Source organism: Stegodyphus dumicola, chromosome 8 (assembly GCF_044657685.1).
Source record: "Stegodyphus dumicola isolate Sdum_Otavi_A_Nest chromosome 8, ASM4465768v1".
In the NCBI taxonomy this organism is placed as follows: domain Eukaryota; kingdom Metazoa; phylum Arthropoda; class Arachnida; order Araneae; family Eresidae; genus Stegodyphus; species Stegodyphus dumicola.
The window spans coordinates 48036702-48055056 of record NC_140775.1 but is presented as its reverse complement, the minus strand read 5'-3'; the positions used below and the strand labels follow the sequence as shown (position 1 = coordinate 48055056).

The 18355-nt window shown below is 33.3% G+C and overlaps 1 protein-coding gene across 2 annotated transcripts in view; it reads left to right on the top strand.

The window, feature by feature from the left end:
* The first annotated feature begins 1380 nt into the window (after positions 1–1380).
* The window catches only part of LOC118181884 (nonsense-mediated mRNA decay factor SMG9), a 75723-nt gene continuing 58748 nt past the window's right edge, over positions 1381–18355 (top strand). Inside the window, exons 1-5 of one of the 2 annotated variants that reach the window (XM_085821819.1) lie at positions 1381–1536; positions 3245–3313; positions 3402–3639; positions 12781–12869; positions 12991–13103. In XM_085821819.1, the coding sequence (XP_085677945.1) occupies positions 1513–1536; positions 3245–3313; positions 3402–3639; positions 12781–12869; positions 12991–13103 (533 nt within the window). In that variant the 5' untranslated portion in view covers positions 1381–1512. The remainder of the gene's footprint in view (positions 1537–3244; positions 3314–3401; positions 3640–12780; positions 12870–12990; positions 13104–18355) is intronic. The other variant, XM_085821820.1, reaches the window with a different exon arrangement.

The following is an 18355-nucleotide window of genomic DNA, read 5'->3' as shown; positions in this document are numbered from 1 at the left end:
GTCGCAGCTCTCCGTCTTCTGTCTTTTCTTTTGCTTAGTGACGCTGCTTTGCATTGCCGCTAGTTTCGTAGAGTTTACTTTTCTAAATTTAATCCATTCTTGAAGAAATGAGAGCTGAAAAAAGAATTCGCACCCATAGTGATAATGTACATTATCGAAAAATAAAATTAGGCGTGGAATTTACCATTATGTGTGTTCTTCGAGTGTCATCTTGCTAATTGCGCAGCAAAGTCTTCAAGTTATGATGCAGTCCTCTCCAGCACCAATCCGTTGCTACTCTCACCAAGTCATCTTATTTTAACAACAACGCGGTTTGATTACTTTAGTTTAGTAGTTTTATCACACACACACACACACACATATGTACATATAAGGTAACAGAAAAATGTTTGAAAGGAGTGTGGAAAAGTATTGCGCCAGATTTAAACAAGGACAATAGCATTAGAGATTAGGCACATAGCCCTCGAGTGCTTTGCCGTAATGTAATAAAACCAAACCAAGAGATTCTGTTGTTGATATGAACGAAGTAGTGGAATTATCGAAACAAAGAGGTTTAGATGAAGTAAATTTGGAAGATTTCGAAGAAATTTTGCAAGAAACAGCAGGAAATCTTCCTAATGATGAGCTTAAGAAGAGCACAAAAATATTACAAATAGTGCTTCTAAAGAAGAGCAAAAAGAACTTTCAGCTGCATTTCTAGAAACTAGTTTAAGTTCCATAACGGAAATTATGGATTTATTTACTGAAAACAATGCAGATTTTGACAGGAGTTCAAAGGCAAGACAAGGTGTCATGAATGTCTTCTCCTCCTTGCCTTTTATCCCTTGTCCCTTATCAACAACTTCTTGCGAAGCGCAAAAGGAAAACGCAAATAACATTCTTGATTACAAAAAAAAAAAAAAAAAAAAAAAAAAAAAAAAAGGAAATGCAGAAAATATGAATGACTTAAGATATAAATGGTGACTTAAAATTGTATTTATTTATATAGTATATTCATTTGTTAGGTTTCAGTATTTGTAAGAAATAAGTTTTTATGAATTAAACTAAATAACAAAATACTTGAAAATTTTTTTTTATTTTATACCCGTTGTCTCCTAACCCCATTATTTATTTACACGATCGGATGACTTTGTTCAAAGCCAATTTTCTTCCTCCTTTTATAAGATTTTAAATTCACGCGCTAGAATTTTCCAGTACTTTCTCGAAATCAAAAAGAGATATTTATTTATTTAATGCACGCGCTCTTGTATTTTCAATGTTTCGGCTTAGCTTTCTTTTAATATTCGTCACGCGCTGCACTGCGCGAGAAATAAAACCATTTAATTTATAATTGAACTAACATTAGCTTTTTAAATACCAAATTCGTAACAATACGTTTTGAATCACATCCACGGTATTCTTTTAAGAGCAAAAAGACGCTGTATTAGCTGCAAAATTAAGTGTTTATTTTTTGTTTTGATCGATTACCGGTGCATAACATTTGTAATTCCAACTGTTTAAATCCAAATATACATGGCACCTCCATTAAAAGTTAAAGTTTGTATATGTTTTAAATAGCTTTGAAAAAATATGTGCAATCTTTTGTATGTGTGAGTCATATTATATATTAACATGTGTGTGAATTATAAACATGTAAAATTATATACATTATTTAAGAAAACGAAAATATTTCGGCTTTTAAATATGATAATTAGGCAGTTTCCGAGAAGAAAGCAAGATCCATAATATCATAGAAATGGGAGCAGTAATGAGATTAATGTTCAGTTTCCATAAATCGTCAAATATTACAAAGTGAAAAAATCACTAGATTGGAATTTACGTTTATCATTAGTATTAAATTTAACAATTATTTTGTATTTATTGTTTTGATAGTACCACGAGTAATTTCTGAGAGAAAGAGGAAGACCAAAAGTATTTTTCGATAATGAAAAATGATTCGGTCTTTAATTTAGGGAAGAATAATGTGTTTTCATGCTGAAGAAAAATATGTATTTCCTTGATAAAGAAGCCATTACAGAAGCTGTAATTGACTAAGCTCAGTAGTCTGTTTGAAAAGGAAGTGGGAAAAATTTAAGTAATCATAAAAGCAGATGTTTGTTTTTAACCTTCTATATGTACATAGTTTTTTAGAATGTAGTGAATTTATGCTAAATGTATATTTGTATTGTCAAAAGTTACTGAACATTCACTATTGATATACCTTAAGGCTGTCATGGGATATCAGACTGATGCTTGTGTATTATCCACTTCGTGGGAATGTTAGTACTATTTTCTGATGACTTCGTGTGAATGATTGCATATTTAATTACATAGTGTAGCAGATTTCCTGGAAACCATTGTGTTTAGATTTTAATACAGCAGTTGTTGGATTATAATTTGCATTCTTTCATTTGTTCTGTTGGGGGGTATTATTAAAATTTAGGATTTGTTTTCAAATGAAGAAAGATATATAATTTTTTTTAAATGTCATGTAGTTTTTGTAGAAGAAAAATATCATTTGGTAGCTCAGAGCAGGATCTGTAGCAGCTTCAAATACTTCATCTGCTAATAAGGATGGATAAGATATATTCTATATAAATGATGCTCTCTTTCATCCCAAAGCTATTCATTGAGATTGGAAAAAGAGCGCTGGACTAGCCAGTATAGCTTTTTGATCTGCATGTCTTCAAACTGTAAAATTAGAGGCTTTGTTTTTTTGAACAGATGGGTTACTGAAACATGACTTAATTGTTGTTGAGGATAGAATTTTCTTTTAGCCAATATAGTTTTGTGTTCTTCAGGATTCAGTGATCTAGGGATTAAAACTTTTAATTTTAGATTGTTTTAAATATTGCAATATTATATTACATTTTTACATTACTAGTTTAAAATTTCACTGCTGTCTGGCATACTTGCACATACAATCTGCCAGAGATATTAGAGTTCTGCACAGACAATGCTGGAATGCCTAATTCTATATTTTAATTCATCACATCTGCCATAATATTCTCTTCCCTGTTGTTCTATAGCCTAATATGGCTATGTGTGTATAGTTTCATTTTTTTAAATATATTTTTAATTTTTTTTAAAATTTGGTGATAAACACTCTTCATGAGGTGTTGGATTGTTATCTGGAGTCTTCATATTTTATGTAACTAGTGCAATTTTTTTTTAAAAAATTTGTTTTTGTGGTAATGCACTGTAAAGCAAAATCTACAGACTGTAAAGTTCTTTTTTTTTTCTTTCCCCCCTTTTTCTTTCACAGGATACTACACTAGAGTCAGAAACAGGAGCAGGAAAAACTTTAGTTATCCTTGCAAAACCTCCTGATAAGGTAAAGTATTAAATGCACAATAGAATTTCTTTCTACTTTTCAAGAAACCTACTTTGTTGGATTAATAATAGCAATTTCTCTCCTTCAGAATAAAAGTAATCAAAGTGCAAACACCTTGACAACAAATCCAACTACTCAAACAGAACTTCTGAAATCACCAACCATAGCGCAGAAATCATCTAGCAGCTCAGAGCAGGATGAGATATCTGTAGCAGCTTCAAGTACTTCATCTGCTAATAAGGATGATCCATTTTCTGATGTAGTGAAAAATGTTGTTCAGCGTTTTTTTCATGTACAGCAAAAGACATCTGCTAGCCAGTCTGAAGGTAGTGATATATGATTGATTGTATTCAAATTTGTTTGACAATAAGTCATTAGGTCTCTTTACTGAGTTCTTTTCTTGGTATTTTCTTTCTTTAAAATGTTAAATTTTATAGTGAGAAGTTTTTTTAATTCAAGAGTAAATTTTCTGCCTGTGATTTATTGATAATTTCAAATGAAATTTTTATGGCTAATACTAATATAAACTATCACAAATTTTGTTTCTGTAATCAGAAGAAATATTTGCTATTGCAAACATATGCTACCTGATGCTGCATTTCAAATCATATCAGAATTTTCTTTCTTATAAGTAATTTTATATCTGAATTCTATTTTTATTTCTATTTTGAAAGCAGTCTGGTAGACTGCTTTCAAAATAGAAATGTACATTTCCAGACTGCCATGCATTTTAATGTACATTGATCTTGACTTCCAGCTAGACAGATGCAGTACGAAGTCCAAAATAATTAATATCCAAAAAAAAAAAAAAAAAAAAAGAAGTTACAGAATTTAGGGTAAAAATATATTTATGAGTGCCACTTGGGGAAAGTTGGCAATTTTTTACGGTACATGGATACCGAGTTTGTGCAATTCTTTGATTTGTTATTTTGACTTTGCGTAGTGGCAATTTTTGCTCCAAAAATCGCGGCTACACAAAGACAAAATAACAAGTCAAAGAATTGCACAGACTCGGTATCCATGTACATATCAATCTATTTTCACTTAAAAAAAAATCAGAGAATTCCACAAACTTGGCATTGTGCTCTCCTTTGACTTTGTCCATGTACACATTGATCTATTTTCACTTAAAAAGTCAAAATTCCTTAACAGCATCCAAAAACTTCCTAAAATTATCTGAACTATCATATCAGAATATACGAGGGCTATCCAGAAAGTAGATTACGTTTTGGAATAAAAAAATAAACAAAGTATAGGAAACAAATTTTATTATATACAGATGAAAGCCACACTCAAATACTACTTTTCTACATAGTCACCATACAAATTAAGGCATTTATCGTAGCGATGTACGAGCTTGGAAATTCCTTCGTCGAAAAATTCGGCCGCCTGCGCCTTCAACCACTTCGTTACCTCTTCTTGCCTTCCATCTTGCACAAAACTTGTGGTAACCAAGCTTTTCGCTGATGATTTCGTGCAACAAACTTCGCGAAATTTGTGGAAAACTCAAAGAAAGTTCCGTTATTGTGAAATTTCGATTTTCACGGACTTTAGCATCGACTTTTTCGAGAAGTTCGGCGGTCACTATGCTGGGTCTCCCACTTCGATCTTCGTCGTGAACATTGGTTCGGCCATTTTGAAATCTTATGACCCACTGACGCACTCCACCTTCAGTGATAATGTTGTCCCCATACACTTCACGAAGCTGCCGATAGATTTCTATCGGTTTACACTTTTTTGCAGTCAGAAACCTTATTACTGAGCGCACCTCGCAGCTCGCGGGATTTTCAATTAACGCAGACATTTCAAACCATCACAGTATCTGAACGGAGCACAGCACGAACCTCTCACTAGCACGGCTAGATGCAGACTGAGCTGCGCAACGCTCTGACCCCAAGATGGCCGCGCTAGCCCCGCCCATAGCGGACACAGACGGAAACGTAATCTACTTCCTGGATGGCCCTCGTATGTATATCAGCATTGCCACATAAATTCACAAAAATAAGACCAAAAAATATCCTCCGACATTCAACCATACTCATTTCCTTCCTGCAAACAGAACACTTATGGTTACTAAGTAAACCTTCATTTACACACCAGTCAATTAATGCTGTTTTCCCCCTTTTGTTCCAAATCGTACAGAAACTTCAATTGAATCATACCACATTCAGCCATTCTACCGTCTAAACCAGGGTTTCTTAAACTGTGGGTCGTGACCCTCGATGGGGTTGCGGCACCTGCAGCAGGGGTTGCCAAAAATTTTAAAAGTTTTGATATTTTTTTAAGTTATTATAATCATTTTACAACTACAAATATTTTTACACAGTGTAAAACAGATAAAAATAAAGCAATACAGGCAAAAGAAAACAAAAAAGTTTCGACACATTCTTTTAATAATATAAATGTTATTTTCTTTGCTTTGCACATTACGCTGTCATTTCTTCTGTTTCTTATTTAAAAATTTGACATTGTTCTATGTCTTAAAATTAGAAACTAAAGTTAATGACCTAAAACTGCAATAGTATATTACAGTACAAGTGAAAAAATTGACAGTTTCACTCACGCATATGTTGTATTTGTACAATACTTATGGCGTCCCACAAAATTTTTGTAAGTATTATGGTGTCCTGGGGGTCACGAAAAATGCGACTGAGAAAAGTTTAGGAAACCATGGTCTAGACTACAAAACAAGCAATGTATTTCCTAACCAACACACACCACAAGCCCTAACAAATCTTTCCCATCATTCAAAATTTACCGCAACCATGCAACCAATTATGTCATAAAAGGGTTTCCATAACATTCAACTACATAAATAAAACAACAACCTGGCTATAAATGAAGCAACAATTTGGCGATAAATGAAACAGCAACTCCCTGATAATAAAAAGGGCACCCTTCAATCTACTTTAACCAAATTTAGAAATGGAGACTATAGTACTCAACAAAAAGAAGCAATTTGGGCTTAAATATGATTTTTCTCCTGATTGAGATTCCAGTATGTCACTTCCAAACCCTTGCTAGCTAACAATACATTGATTGGTAGTGTACTGATGTTAGCCAGGTTCACATTTCCAGCCCTTGAGTGGTTGTGGAGCAGGGGCAAAGCAAGTGTTATGCATTTGCTGGCCTCTGCAATATCTGCTAAGTCCTGAATTCTGCTGCCTGGCAGCTCCTTAAATTCTAAAAATTTTCCTGCCATTAATTTCTTTTTTCCCATTTCCATTTCTAAAAATTTTGACTTCTCTAATTATTGCTGCTTGGTGTTCCTCTAAATTCTAAAATTTTTGTTACCCCTGAATTCTGCCATCCAGTGTGGCCACACTGGCTCTGGCACCAGCCCGGTTGGGAACAGGCTACCATTTTTCTCATTGAGATAAACAATAAGCAAAACTGCAGAAAGGCCATGTCTGCATGTCATCTAACTAGATTTAAAGTGATGATCTACATTCCAGAAATTTCTGAAACCAGGAATCGCTGAAGTCATGACGATTCTGGATCTCAGCCTTTGTACTGTAATGTGTTAAATAGTATTTATAATGATTTATATATAAATCCTTATGAAAACTAAAGCATAGTCTGATAAAGTATGCCTACTCGTTAAAGTTTTTAATTAGTTCCCCGTGGTGTAATTATTTATGCAGGTTATCTGTGAATTAATGCAGAATTAAATTTCTGTGCACAGTTTAGTAGCAGCCTTGTTGAAATTTGAGAATATAATGTTGTCTAAAGTTAATGTGATTTCCGAGAATGATCAGTATTCATTTATTATGACTCAAAGGAGAGAAGGGCAAAAGTATTGATTAGTTGGTCGACTCGATGGGAAGACAAGTATAAATGGAGGTCGTCCAAGATCTGATTATCCTGATAATAATCTCGATGAAACTATCATACTTTGGAACCACTTTTTTAACCCTCTGAGTGGCATGGTTTGGATCTGCTCATGAAAACCTGAAGTAATAAATTCAGTATGTAGATTGGTGGCCAATTGCAATAACTGCATTTTGTGTTTGAGGATTGTGTAGTGTTCTTATCAGCTCAAAAAAATGATTTCATGAAAATGAAAGTCACTTTGAGAGATTTACTTGTAGACCTTCAGGCTGCTAGAACTTAACTCAGCTATTCTACTGCTACACAAAAGCTTCATGAGATATGGCATTATGCAAGAAAACTAGTGATTTGTGTCCCACTCACTTAATCTTCCAAAGGGGCCTGATTAGGGTGGTGTCACTATCATGTTCAAATGAAGTTAAAAGAAATTGGATCATGCCTTATTTACTGAAATCTGGATGTAGACCAAATTGTGATCCTTGACATGTTTTGATTTGGAAAGAGTGATCCATGTCAAGTAACTTGCCAGAAACATGTACTTGCCTCTTCTTATTCATGAAAGATCACATTTTTATGGAAACAACGTCATGGTTTGGTGGGGAATGATCAAAAATGACTACATTGAGCTGTTGTTGTTGTAATCCCTGAAGTGGTCTAGTCTGGTTAGACCAAATCCATGAGTTCAAATACCCCCAAAAGGTGTAAAAAGATAAAGTTCTGTAAAACTTTATCCAAGGTAAAATCGAGGCAAAATAAAATATGATCAGGTGATGCCCAAACAGCTGTACACTTGGCACAGGTTTTAAAAACTTTCTGCCTTGTTCGTAGGAGAGACTCCTCAAGTGTTCACTGGCAAAACATGATATGCAAGTCTGCTGGCTTCTATGGCTCCCAAAAGTAGGGCATCACCAGGGCAAAATCTCAAGTACGAGCCATGTACTGGAGGGACATTCCAAAGACCCTTAAGTGATTTCTTACACTAAAAAAAAAAAAAAAAAAAAAAAACTCGCTGTAAGTGCAAAGCATATTTGACTGGGGAGTCTTTAAAGCAGCAACCTTTGCCATAGAATCCGCAATCTCGTTGCCAGTAATGCCAACATGGAAAAGATTCCATTGCATGTTCACCTTGGAATTAACTGAAAGGCAAGAAAGTATATTGAGGATAGGTATGCCCACCCTGTCCCCAATCTTTGTCCAGTCACTTAGATGTTGAACTGAGGATCGGCTGTCCGTTAAGATCCATACATCTACAAAATAAGGTTCAGCAGTATTTTCAACATAGTTCAGGCCTCTTTTGATAGTGATGAGCTAGATCTAAGCACAGCACAAGAATTTTAATTTCTATTTTAAGTCTTAAAATAGAAGTAGGAGTCCTGATGAAGACATCACTACCAGAATGACCTTGATCACACCTGTTGCCATCTGTATATATTTGAAGAGCATTTTTAGGTAAATGATTGATAATTTCAATGGCCATCTGTCTCATGAATTCAAGGTTGTCAGTATTTTTATGAACTTGATTCAAAAGCTCAGTGTGAAAGTGTATGCCACTAAAGTAATAGACAGGTCAAAAGCATGGCTTCAGAAAGTGACATTCAGTCGAGAAAGGGGGAAGCACAGTTAAAATGTTTTGCAGAGTTGCCTGAGAAAAGTGACTGTTTTATCTTCAGGCCTTGGTTATTGATCCAGCTCATCAGATAGGAAGAGGTTCTATTCTTGTCACCGTAATAGAAGCTTATAATACTGCACAAGACAAGAGTTCCTTCTTATACTCAACGGCTGGAGGTCATATTCAAATAGAGCAATATCGTTAGGGCAACTATGCCTCAATCCAGAAATAATTTTTGCCACACTAACTTGAACTCTTTCCAGCCTGCTGAGATTAGAATCTGCAGTACAGAAGTAAATAGGGGAACCATATTCCAAAATTGGTCTAATAAGGGAAGTATAAGTTAATTTCTGAGATGGGGCATCTACTCCCCAATCTTGCCCATAAGTATATTTTAGTAGATTTAGCCTCTTCCTGCATCTCATCTCCAGAGTCTAGATGTGCCTGTTACTAAGAAACTCTTAGTTTGTAGTAAATCCCTTATACTTAGCATTCTTATCATAAGGCAAGGTTTTGCCATTCATGACAATAGTAGGTTGATAATTATAAATGTGTTTACTACTAATATAAAAACTATGTTACAGATTTGGAAGTATGTGCACATTAGCAAAATCACTCATGTCTTTATGAGTGAAGTTATGTCAGCATCATTGGTCTTCATGACAGCCAGAATACCACAAGATAACATCTTCAGCAAAAGTTCCAACTTCGTGTCTCTTAAATATAACCTTTTCATATCCAGCAAAGAACAGTGAAAAGAGCAAAGGGTCCAAGACTAAGCCTTGGGGAATACCCTGACTAAGGGTGAAGTCCTCAGCCAGAATTAGCAGGTTAAATTTAACAAGACAGAGTCTTGTTGAATTTAACTCTGATAATTCTGTCTTTTAGAAAATTAGAAATACAGGATAGGGCATTGCTCCTCACACCATATTTATCAAAAAGTTTTACTCTAAGTTTATTACACCATACCCTGTTAAAGGCCTTAACCAAGTTCAAGAAGACAGCCACTGTATGACTTATAGGCTGTAAATTGTGGGCATCTTTAACACTCTGACAAAAATATAAAATTTGATCAATGATATAGTGTTCCTTCCTAAAACCTGTTGATGCTTTAGAAGCAGCTCATTCTAAACTTGATTCAAGATAGTATGCAAGTCTATTCAGCCATATTTTCTCCATAATTTTGCATGGTATACAAGTTTAAGAGATGGTGTGTTTAACTCTCAGGTGAGCTAGCAACTTTATCTGTCTTCCTAATTAGAATAACAATCACCCTTCCCTAGTCAAGTGGTATTTGACCACTCCTCCATGAATGATTAAAAATATCTAACAGTCTAAGTTTATCGTTAGGGCCGAGCATTACCATAAGTCTCGCTATATGTCAATAAGTCCATCAATTGGTTTGTTTGAAACATAAATCATTCAATCGGTTTGTCATTTTTGTTGAACATCAATTTGCTCATTTGCTTGTAATACCCACCTAGAATATTGGCAGCAACTTTATCATTGTGCAGTATTTGTCCATTTGGATCAATTATAGGATTACACACTTCCATTTGAGGATGTTCCTTTCTTAGAGCTCTTGTGAGCTTCTACTGCTTTGAGCTAGGTATTGTAGCATTAATATTACTGCACTTTTTTCTTCAAACTTTTTGTTGATGTCATAGGCTCATTTGAGCTCTGTATTGTTAAATTCGATTCTAAGGTTGCTACAATTAGAATTTTTAAACCCCTGAAGCAACAAATTTGAGTCTTCAATCAAAGCTGTAATTTCAGGGAAGAAAAATGAGTACAAGTTCCTAGGCCATTTAAAATTGGCTCTTGAAATGAATTGTTTAGCACAATACATAACTATCCTCACAGTCATCATTAAAGCTGACATCACTTAAGTTCCATTCAGTCAATTCTGAAAAACCTTGCTGGTCTGCTTTGCGAAAATTCCAAAAACTTTCTCTAATGGCAGGATTCAATTGTTTACTCTTAATCTCAGTCAATATTGGTAGGTGGTCACTGCCTATATTATTTGGGACACTCCATTGTCATTCTTGACATAAGTCAGCATTTACAAATGAGATGTTCAGGGCTTCAGTACTGTTATAACTGAAAAAGACATTAGTATGAGAGCCATTATTTAGAAATAAAAGTGATTTATTGTCTCCTGGTTTTAAGAGTTCATCATCTCTATTATTAGTAACTGATCCCGCCCAGTAAATGGTGTTTGGCACTGAGATCATATAGAAAGATGCTTGGAATATTGTCATGATTTAGACAAAAATGAATTGAGCAAACAGCCTTGCTTAGGAAAGTGATACATATTAAAAAATTGCAGTTTCTTTTTATTCCAATTGATCAAGATACCCTGCATTTCAAGATCAGAATACTTAGTAGTAGAGAGGATACCAATGTTCTGATAGCCCACATCTCTAATTAAGAATGCCAGGCCACCTCCTTTGTCCGGCTTATCACAATGAAAGATGTGGAAGCCATTAATATTCAATTAGGAGAGCTCTCTAAGCTTTATCTTCTGTAATGCTATAATGAGTACATCATGGGATATGGCTAAATCCAGAATCTGGTCCAGCTTCGCCCTCATGGCAGTAGTAGTCAATTCATTGAAGTATTTTAAGAGATCTTTCTTTAGATGGTAGAGACTGTAGTATACTTGACGAACCTAGCTTTCTGCTTAAACCAGGAACGTGCCCCTGATTAATCTGCATGACACGTGATTCAATATAAAAACTGGAAGAAACTGAACTCATAAAGAGGGAAGCATTACAGCTTCTGTGGGCCATAAGGCCTGGAGCACCTGAGGTAGAAATCTGAATTTTCTTCTAAGCTTTGCCTGCTAACCTTAGCTAAGCATAATAGAATAACTTTCATGTCTAGGGTGGCCTACCAGGAGCCAAGTTTCCAATTTACTTCACTCATTCTGTCCATTGACACCTCCTCCCTGCAAAGAGGCAGCATAGTAGGGACACTGAGCTGAATATCTTTAATGGAGGTTTTATAACCAGTCATAGATATAAGAATGAGATCCTAAAATTCTGCAAAAGACTGTTTAAGAATGTTTGATTTCACATTTTGTAAAAATTCATCTCAAATAATTGTCGAGTTTACTTTGAACCCAACTGAGTATATGTTTGATAGCTTAGACTGCTGAACTGCAATTGCCAAATTCCTACCCGGACTTTTGAGGATCTGAAAAGTGCTCTTTCAGAAGAGTGACATGCAGTTCCACTAGACTTGATCAACAATTTCATAAATTCTCTGAAATCAAGGTGTAAATTTTGCATTGCTCTCAAATTTGACTAAATACCACATTAACGATGTGTTGCAAAATGGGGAAAATAATTTTCTCATCATTTTAAAATTTTCATAAATTTGACTTATAAATTTATATTAATCAAATAGAAAATAAGTTAATTTATGTTATGTTTTTATACAATTGTCTTTAATAATTTTTCAGTAAGTAACAGTTAAATTTTGTTTCAATCAGTGTTCTTTACTTTTGATGAGCAGTGTACCATAAGTATAGTATGTAATAGAAACTTAATCTTCAATGTAAAGTGTAAGTTTGAATTAACTGAAATTATAATTATTAGTATGCTATGAGAAAATGGTATGCAATTGTTTCAGAAAATTCAAATCAAATACCTGTTCTCCTTTTTTTTTCCTTTTTTTTATGTAACAGTACTAAAAGTACTACAATTTTCTGAACTGTAAATGCAACTACCTATAATGTGGTCATTATTTATCGAATTACGATTTCATGATTTTGATATCTGCAAGAGTCTTAATTTTTACTACCCCAATTTGTGTAATATTAATGACCTAAGCCTACTTTTTAAACTTGACTGATTTGTTTTTCACAAAAGTTAATTGATCTAAAGTTACTTCTTTGCCTGAAATAATTTATTATAAGTATATTTAATTTAGTTTTTTTGTTTTGTTTTTCTATATTTATTACTGTTTCAAGTTAAAAAAATATTAATATATCAATTGATTTTGTTTTGTACAATTATGATAGGGGAGCAAAAATTGTCATCACCTCCTGAGATGTCGTTTCCTGTCAAATTAGTTGATGAATCATTACAGTGGTGTGATACAGCATTGGAGGTGATTATATGCATCTTTTAGGGTCATTTTTTAATATACTTATAAAATAATAAGAGAAATTTATTTTTTGCGAAAACTGGAGTACAAAAGAGTGTAAACTATTACATATTTTTTCTTTTAGTATCTTCATGATTCAACAGACTTTTATGTAATTGGTGTTCTTGGTCTTCAAGGTGTTGGTAAATCTACTGTCATGTCAATTATTGGTGGCAATTATGGTGAATCATCTAAGTGGTATGTATGCTGCTAAATGAAGATCTTATGTTTATTATATTTTAAAATATTAAGAATTTTAAAATGCAGTATATATATATATATATATATGCATGCTTAAAAATTAAAAATCTTACTATTGAATGATTAACAATTGTGTATAATCATAATTTTTTTTACCCTTCAACACATGTAATTAAGTTGTGCAAGTTGTACACTTTTGATCAGTTATCTCGAAACACCCATGGTTTACCACATTTAGAATCTGCTGCCATTATTTTGTGGATCTACCTCCAGGGCAGCACTATTAATAGCACTCATGATTTGAAGGTATTGCCCAGTATTTTGTTTTACAGACTGTTAATTTCTTATATTCATTTATATTAGATCCCTTCATATCAATACTATCTTAAGAGATTAAAAGGTGCAAAAGACAATGTTAGTACTAACAAATTCCAGCTGTGATACGTCAACATATGTAAAGATTTTATGAGCTGAGGTATCTCTTACACAAACACCAAAAGATGATTTTAAAGCATTTTGCTGAAAAGCACTCTGAATTCCATTAAGTTATTGAAAAATGCCTGAATATTGAACAGCTATATTGCAATTTTTAAGTTTTGATAGTATGAACAGGGCAGGGTCAATAAATTTTAAGCCGAATACACTTCTGCAAGATAAATGCTTAAAATATCTCATTTAAAATTTCTGTCTAGTTCCCTTTCGCATTATAGTACTTTGTACAATAATCCGTTAATCAGATTCTAATAGAAAATAATGTTTTTCACAGTGGCGAAGTCAACAGACGAGAGGTAGCGTAAATACATTTATTTGGTTTCTGTTCTAGGCTATATGCAAAAAAATAAAACTTATAAAATATTGTTCTTACTGAACAGCAGGGGAGAAAATATAAAACACAAAACAGATATAGTGCAAATGTTGTAGAGTTTTATTTAGATTTACATCTCTTCTCCTGGGGGTTGCTGTTATGATTCCAGGGCACAAAATTCTGGTGCTGCATACCACCTTGTGGTTGCCTTTTTTGGCCGATGGTGGCCAGTCCGAGCAGGTTGCTCTCTAGTAAGGTAGCGATGAACTTGGCTACCATCCACTGAGTCTCTTCGCAGAGAGATATAATTGCTCTTGGCAGAGCGAAAACAAAATTTGCTTTTGACAGTGATGAAAAACATGAGAGAAGGCTTCTCTCTCGACACTGCGACTAACTTTCATTCTCTCTCTAACTAACTGGAACTGTGTTGCTTATTTTTGTTCAAGTTTAAAATGGCATGTCGGGATGATTTCCAGAATCCTCATTTGCCCATAATTTTTAACAGTATCTCTTGATTGGCGAGAGCCTCTTGATTGAAAGCTGGACATAAGGGTGACAGGCTTGAGAAAACTCTGTTAGAATTTTCAGTTCTGACTTTGGACCCAAACTGGGTGGTCTGTGACAATGCACCTATAAACTGATGTAAGAGAATGAAACAATGCCTCTTTTTTGGACAACTATAAAGGAACAAAAACTTGAAATTGGTATGTGACTGCCACTTATGTTCATCTTTCCGAGAACTCTTAAGTGGTCGGTAAGAAATATTCTTTTTCTAAGAACTTTTGAGGTGGTTGTTAAAAGTATTATTTTTCTTAGAACTTTCAAGGTGGTCGGTTAGAAATATTCTTTTTCTCAGAACTTTCAAGATGGTCGTTAGAAATAACTTGAGACGTTATAATATCAGTACCATCTTAAGAGATTAAAAGGTGCAAAAGAGAATGTTAGTACTAATAAATTCCTGCGATAAGTGAACATCTGTAAAGATTTTATGTGTATGAGCTGAGCTATCTCTTACAGAAACACAAAGACATGATTTTAAAGCATTTTGTTAAAAAACGCTCTGATTTTCATCAAGTTATTGAAAAATACCTGAATATTGAACTAGACAGTGCACTTATAATGTGATTTTTAAGTTTTGGTAGTATGAACAGGCCAGGGTCAATAAATTTTAAGCCAAATACACTTCTGCAAGATAAATGTTTAAAATTGCTTTCTTAGTTTTTTTGTCTAGCTCCCTTTGTCCTTATTGCACTTTGTACGATAATCCATTAATCAGATTCTAATAGAAAATAATGTTTTTCACAGCCTTCGAAATGTTTTTGAGTGACGCCCTTAAAATTATCACTGTTACTCTAACATGAACCACAAGAATGCTGCTTCAGTTTTTGAAACCAAAAGAAGGTACTTGGGGCCAAATCTGAAAAAGGTAGCAGAAAGGGAAGAAACTAAAATCAGCAATGCTGATTAGCAATTCGAAAAATATGAACTCTTTATGCTGGAGTTAGGCAAAAGCAATATTTTTCTGCTGAGTCTGTTATCACATTATGCCTTTATGGCTTGTCTGAGTTGAATCAACAGGTTAATGTGATAAACTCATATTATCATGGTATATGGCAAATAATCAATGAGGAATAGCTTTTCTTTATCCCCGAAAATAGTGCCCAAATTCTTCCTAGAAGATTTTGGGGTGCTAGACTTAAAAAGTTGGGCAGATCTATTGTTTCCACAATATGTCTCTTATTTTGTCTAGTTTTCTGGTAAAAGTGATGGATAGTGACAGGAGATAAAATTATATTTTGTTTTCTCTCACTATCTGTGAATAAAAATCTTTATCATAGATAACAGATCTTGAGAACATCTATATTTTCATCAACATTTCGGGATCCATATGGTACAAATTTTTGATGTTCTCAGTTTTTCATGCACTATTTTTTCTTTGATCCAACACTGGTGCATATTTTCATAGTAATTTTAAACACTATCACTCACATATTTGTGTCATATATTCCTTAGCTTTGGCATACATTTCTTCAATGATCAGGTATACAGCTGGATATGGATATGGTCTGGAATCATCTTCAGTTGACATTATTTTTCATCTAAAAATGAAATCCACCTTTTGATAGTGACATTGGAAAGGAGTGTATCACAATAGAGTGCAGCCATGCATTCAAAAGAAGGCTGTTATGCCTTCTTTTGTCAAGAACTTGTTATATGAATATTAATATATGAATATAATTTCATTGCTAACAGACATCAATGACTAAAAAATCTCAAAAATCAAATTGGGGTGTGTTGCTTTCCATTTTATACTATTTATATTATTTTTTTAAGGATGATGCAATAATTTTAACTTTTTTTTGGGGGGGGGTCTTCCCACAAGTATTACATCAATTTAGGTTTAAAACTTTTTGAAGGCCTCTTGAATGAGATTAAAAAATGTTTCAAATGCAGACAAATTTGATATGTTCACTGTCAAAGCTGATTGAGTATGTCCATTCACACATGTCAGGATCACACCTGCATTTTAACCCTCTGAGTGGCACAGGATTTTAGATCTATCATGAAGACCAGTATTTAAACAGTATTTATTAATTGAATTTGTATAATTACTTATTTTAGTCCATATTTTCATTAAACTTACATTCATTAAGATCTTATTTACAATATTAAAGAAAGTAAGAAAGTGAAATATCATAAATTATAAGCCAATACATATCAAGTAGCAGAACTTCTAATGACCGGATAAAGCCAGTCATAACGCTCAGAGGGTTAAGGCTTTTAAATTATTTTCTGTTGGTCTATTATTTAAACATAGATATAACAGATTACTTAATTGCTTGTGTGAATTAACTAAATTCACATGAATATAGTTGACATGTGAAGCAATATTTTTATTCTCTGTGGCAAGTATGCGATAACTTGAAACTAGATAAACAATGCTTATTCTTTTTTGCATTCACACCAAACTCCTAACATGAGATACGTTTTTTTGCATTAATCATATATAAGTCACCAAACAAGAATCTAGGGAGTCCACTTATAACATTCCCTAAGCAAATAAAAAAAAAAAAAAAAAAAGTCTTATAATTATGTTTTGAGAAAATGAGCTATTTCAGTACATCAAATGTACTGTCAAGTCCCTTTCTCTGCCAAACATCTAAACAATGCATATAATTACTATGGCAATATTCATACTCAGTTGTTTAGATGAGGCAATCAGTAACAAATTATCTCATTGCTGGCAAGTAAATCCAGCTTAGCAACTATGCGAAGGTAGATGGCAGGAAACATAAAATAATAAACGTGTCATTCTTATTTAATTCTTTAATCTATCAACATGTAGCTTTAAGAGTGCTTGTCTTCTATAGTGGCCTTCCAAGAAAATGAATTTGGTATGCTCTTGCATTGGCAAGGAACAAACGCTTACTAGTCTGAGCATGTGCAAAAAACAAATGGCTAATGATCTAACTGCTTTTTCATATTCACACTGTGTCAATATAGTTGTTTTTTCTTGCAAAATATTCATTATATTCACTATTTTCAATCTTCCATCAATTCCAACAATAGAAAATGAAGTTGTAGTTGATGTTTGGAGCATTTTTAGTAGCAGTTGTCAAACTGAGGTCTCCAAAAAAAGTCTAAAAAGTTAATTTTTCAGCATGTTTACATATTTTTTGTAATAAATTGCTAATGAAATTGTATTTAATAAAATAATAGATAGAATTTTTCAGGGTGTTTAATAATAAATAAAATCTCCCTGCCTGTTTATATATGTTGCTATTTTAAGTAAATTCCTTAAATAATTTTATTGAATACAGTAATTAACGTATACACTAAATAAGTTTAAAAAAAAACTTATTATATAAAAATAAACTTTTGTTATTTTAAATGAATTATTGTCAAAATAGTATTAAAAAAATAATAGATCAAAATTTATATTAAATCCGCCCTATATGTATACATTAAATAACTTGTATTTTATAGATATTGGATGAATTTTTTATTTATCTTTAGCCGTAGTCAATTTAATTTTCATGGATGTTTATAACATTTGGCAACAAATCACACATTCTTAAGCCTGAATTGTGGCAATGCCATTTTCTCTGACCAAGGCCACTAGAGAAGAAAAGTACCACTTTAAGTTTGGTTCAGTTTTTCAAACTGCCTTAAATGTTTCTGAAATGTCGAATATCATTGAAATAGAATTTATAATATTGTACACCTAAATAATTATTTTTATTAATGGAATGAACAAGATTTGTCATTAATGAAAGAAAATCCAGGTCTCATTTACAGAAAGTAGCTATACTGCACTCTTACTTTCTTTACATATGTTATCGATTATTTAAATGCAGAGACATGTAATCATGTAAATTTGTGATGTTAAATGATACAAAATATTTCTTTCAAACTGTATACTCACTAGCTGGTAGACATTCTT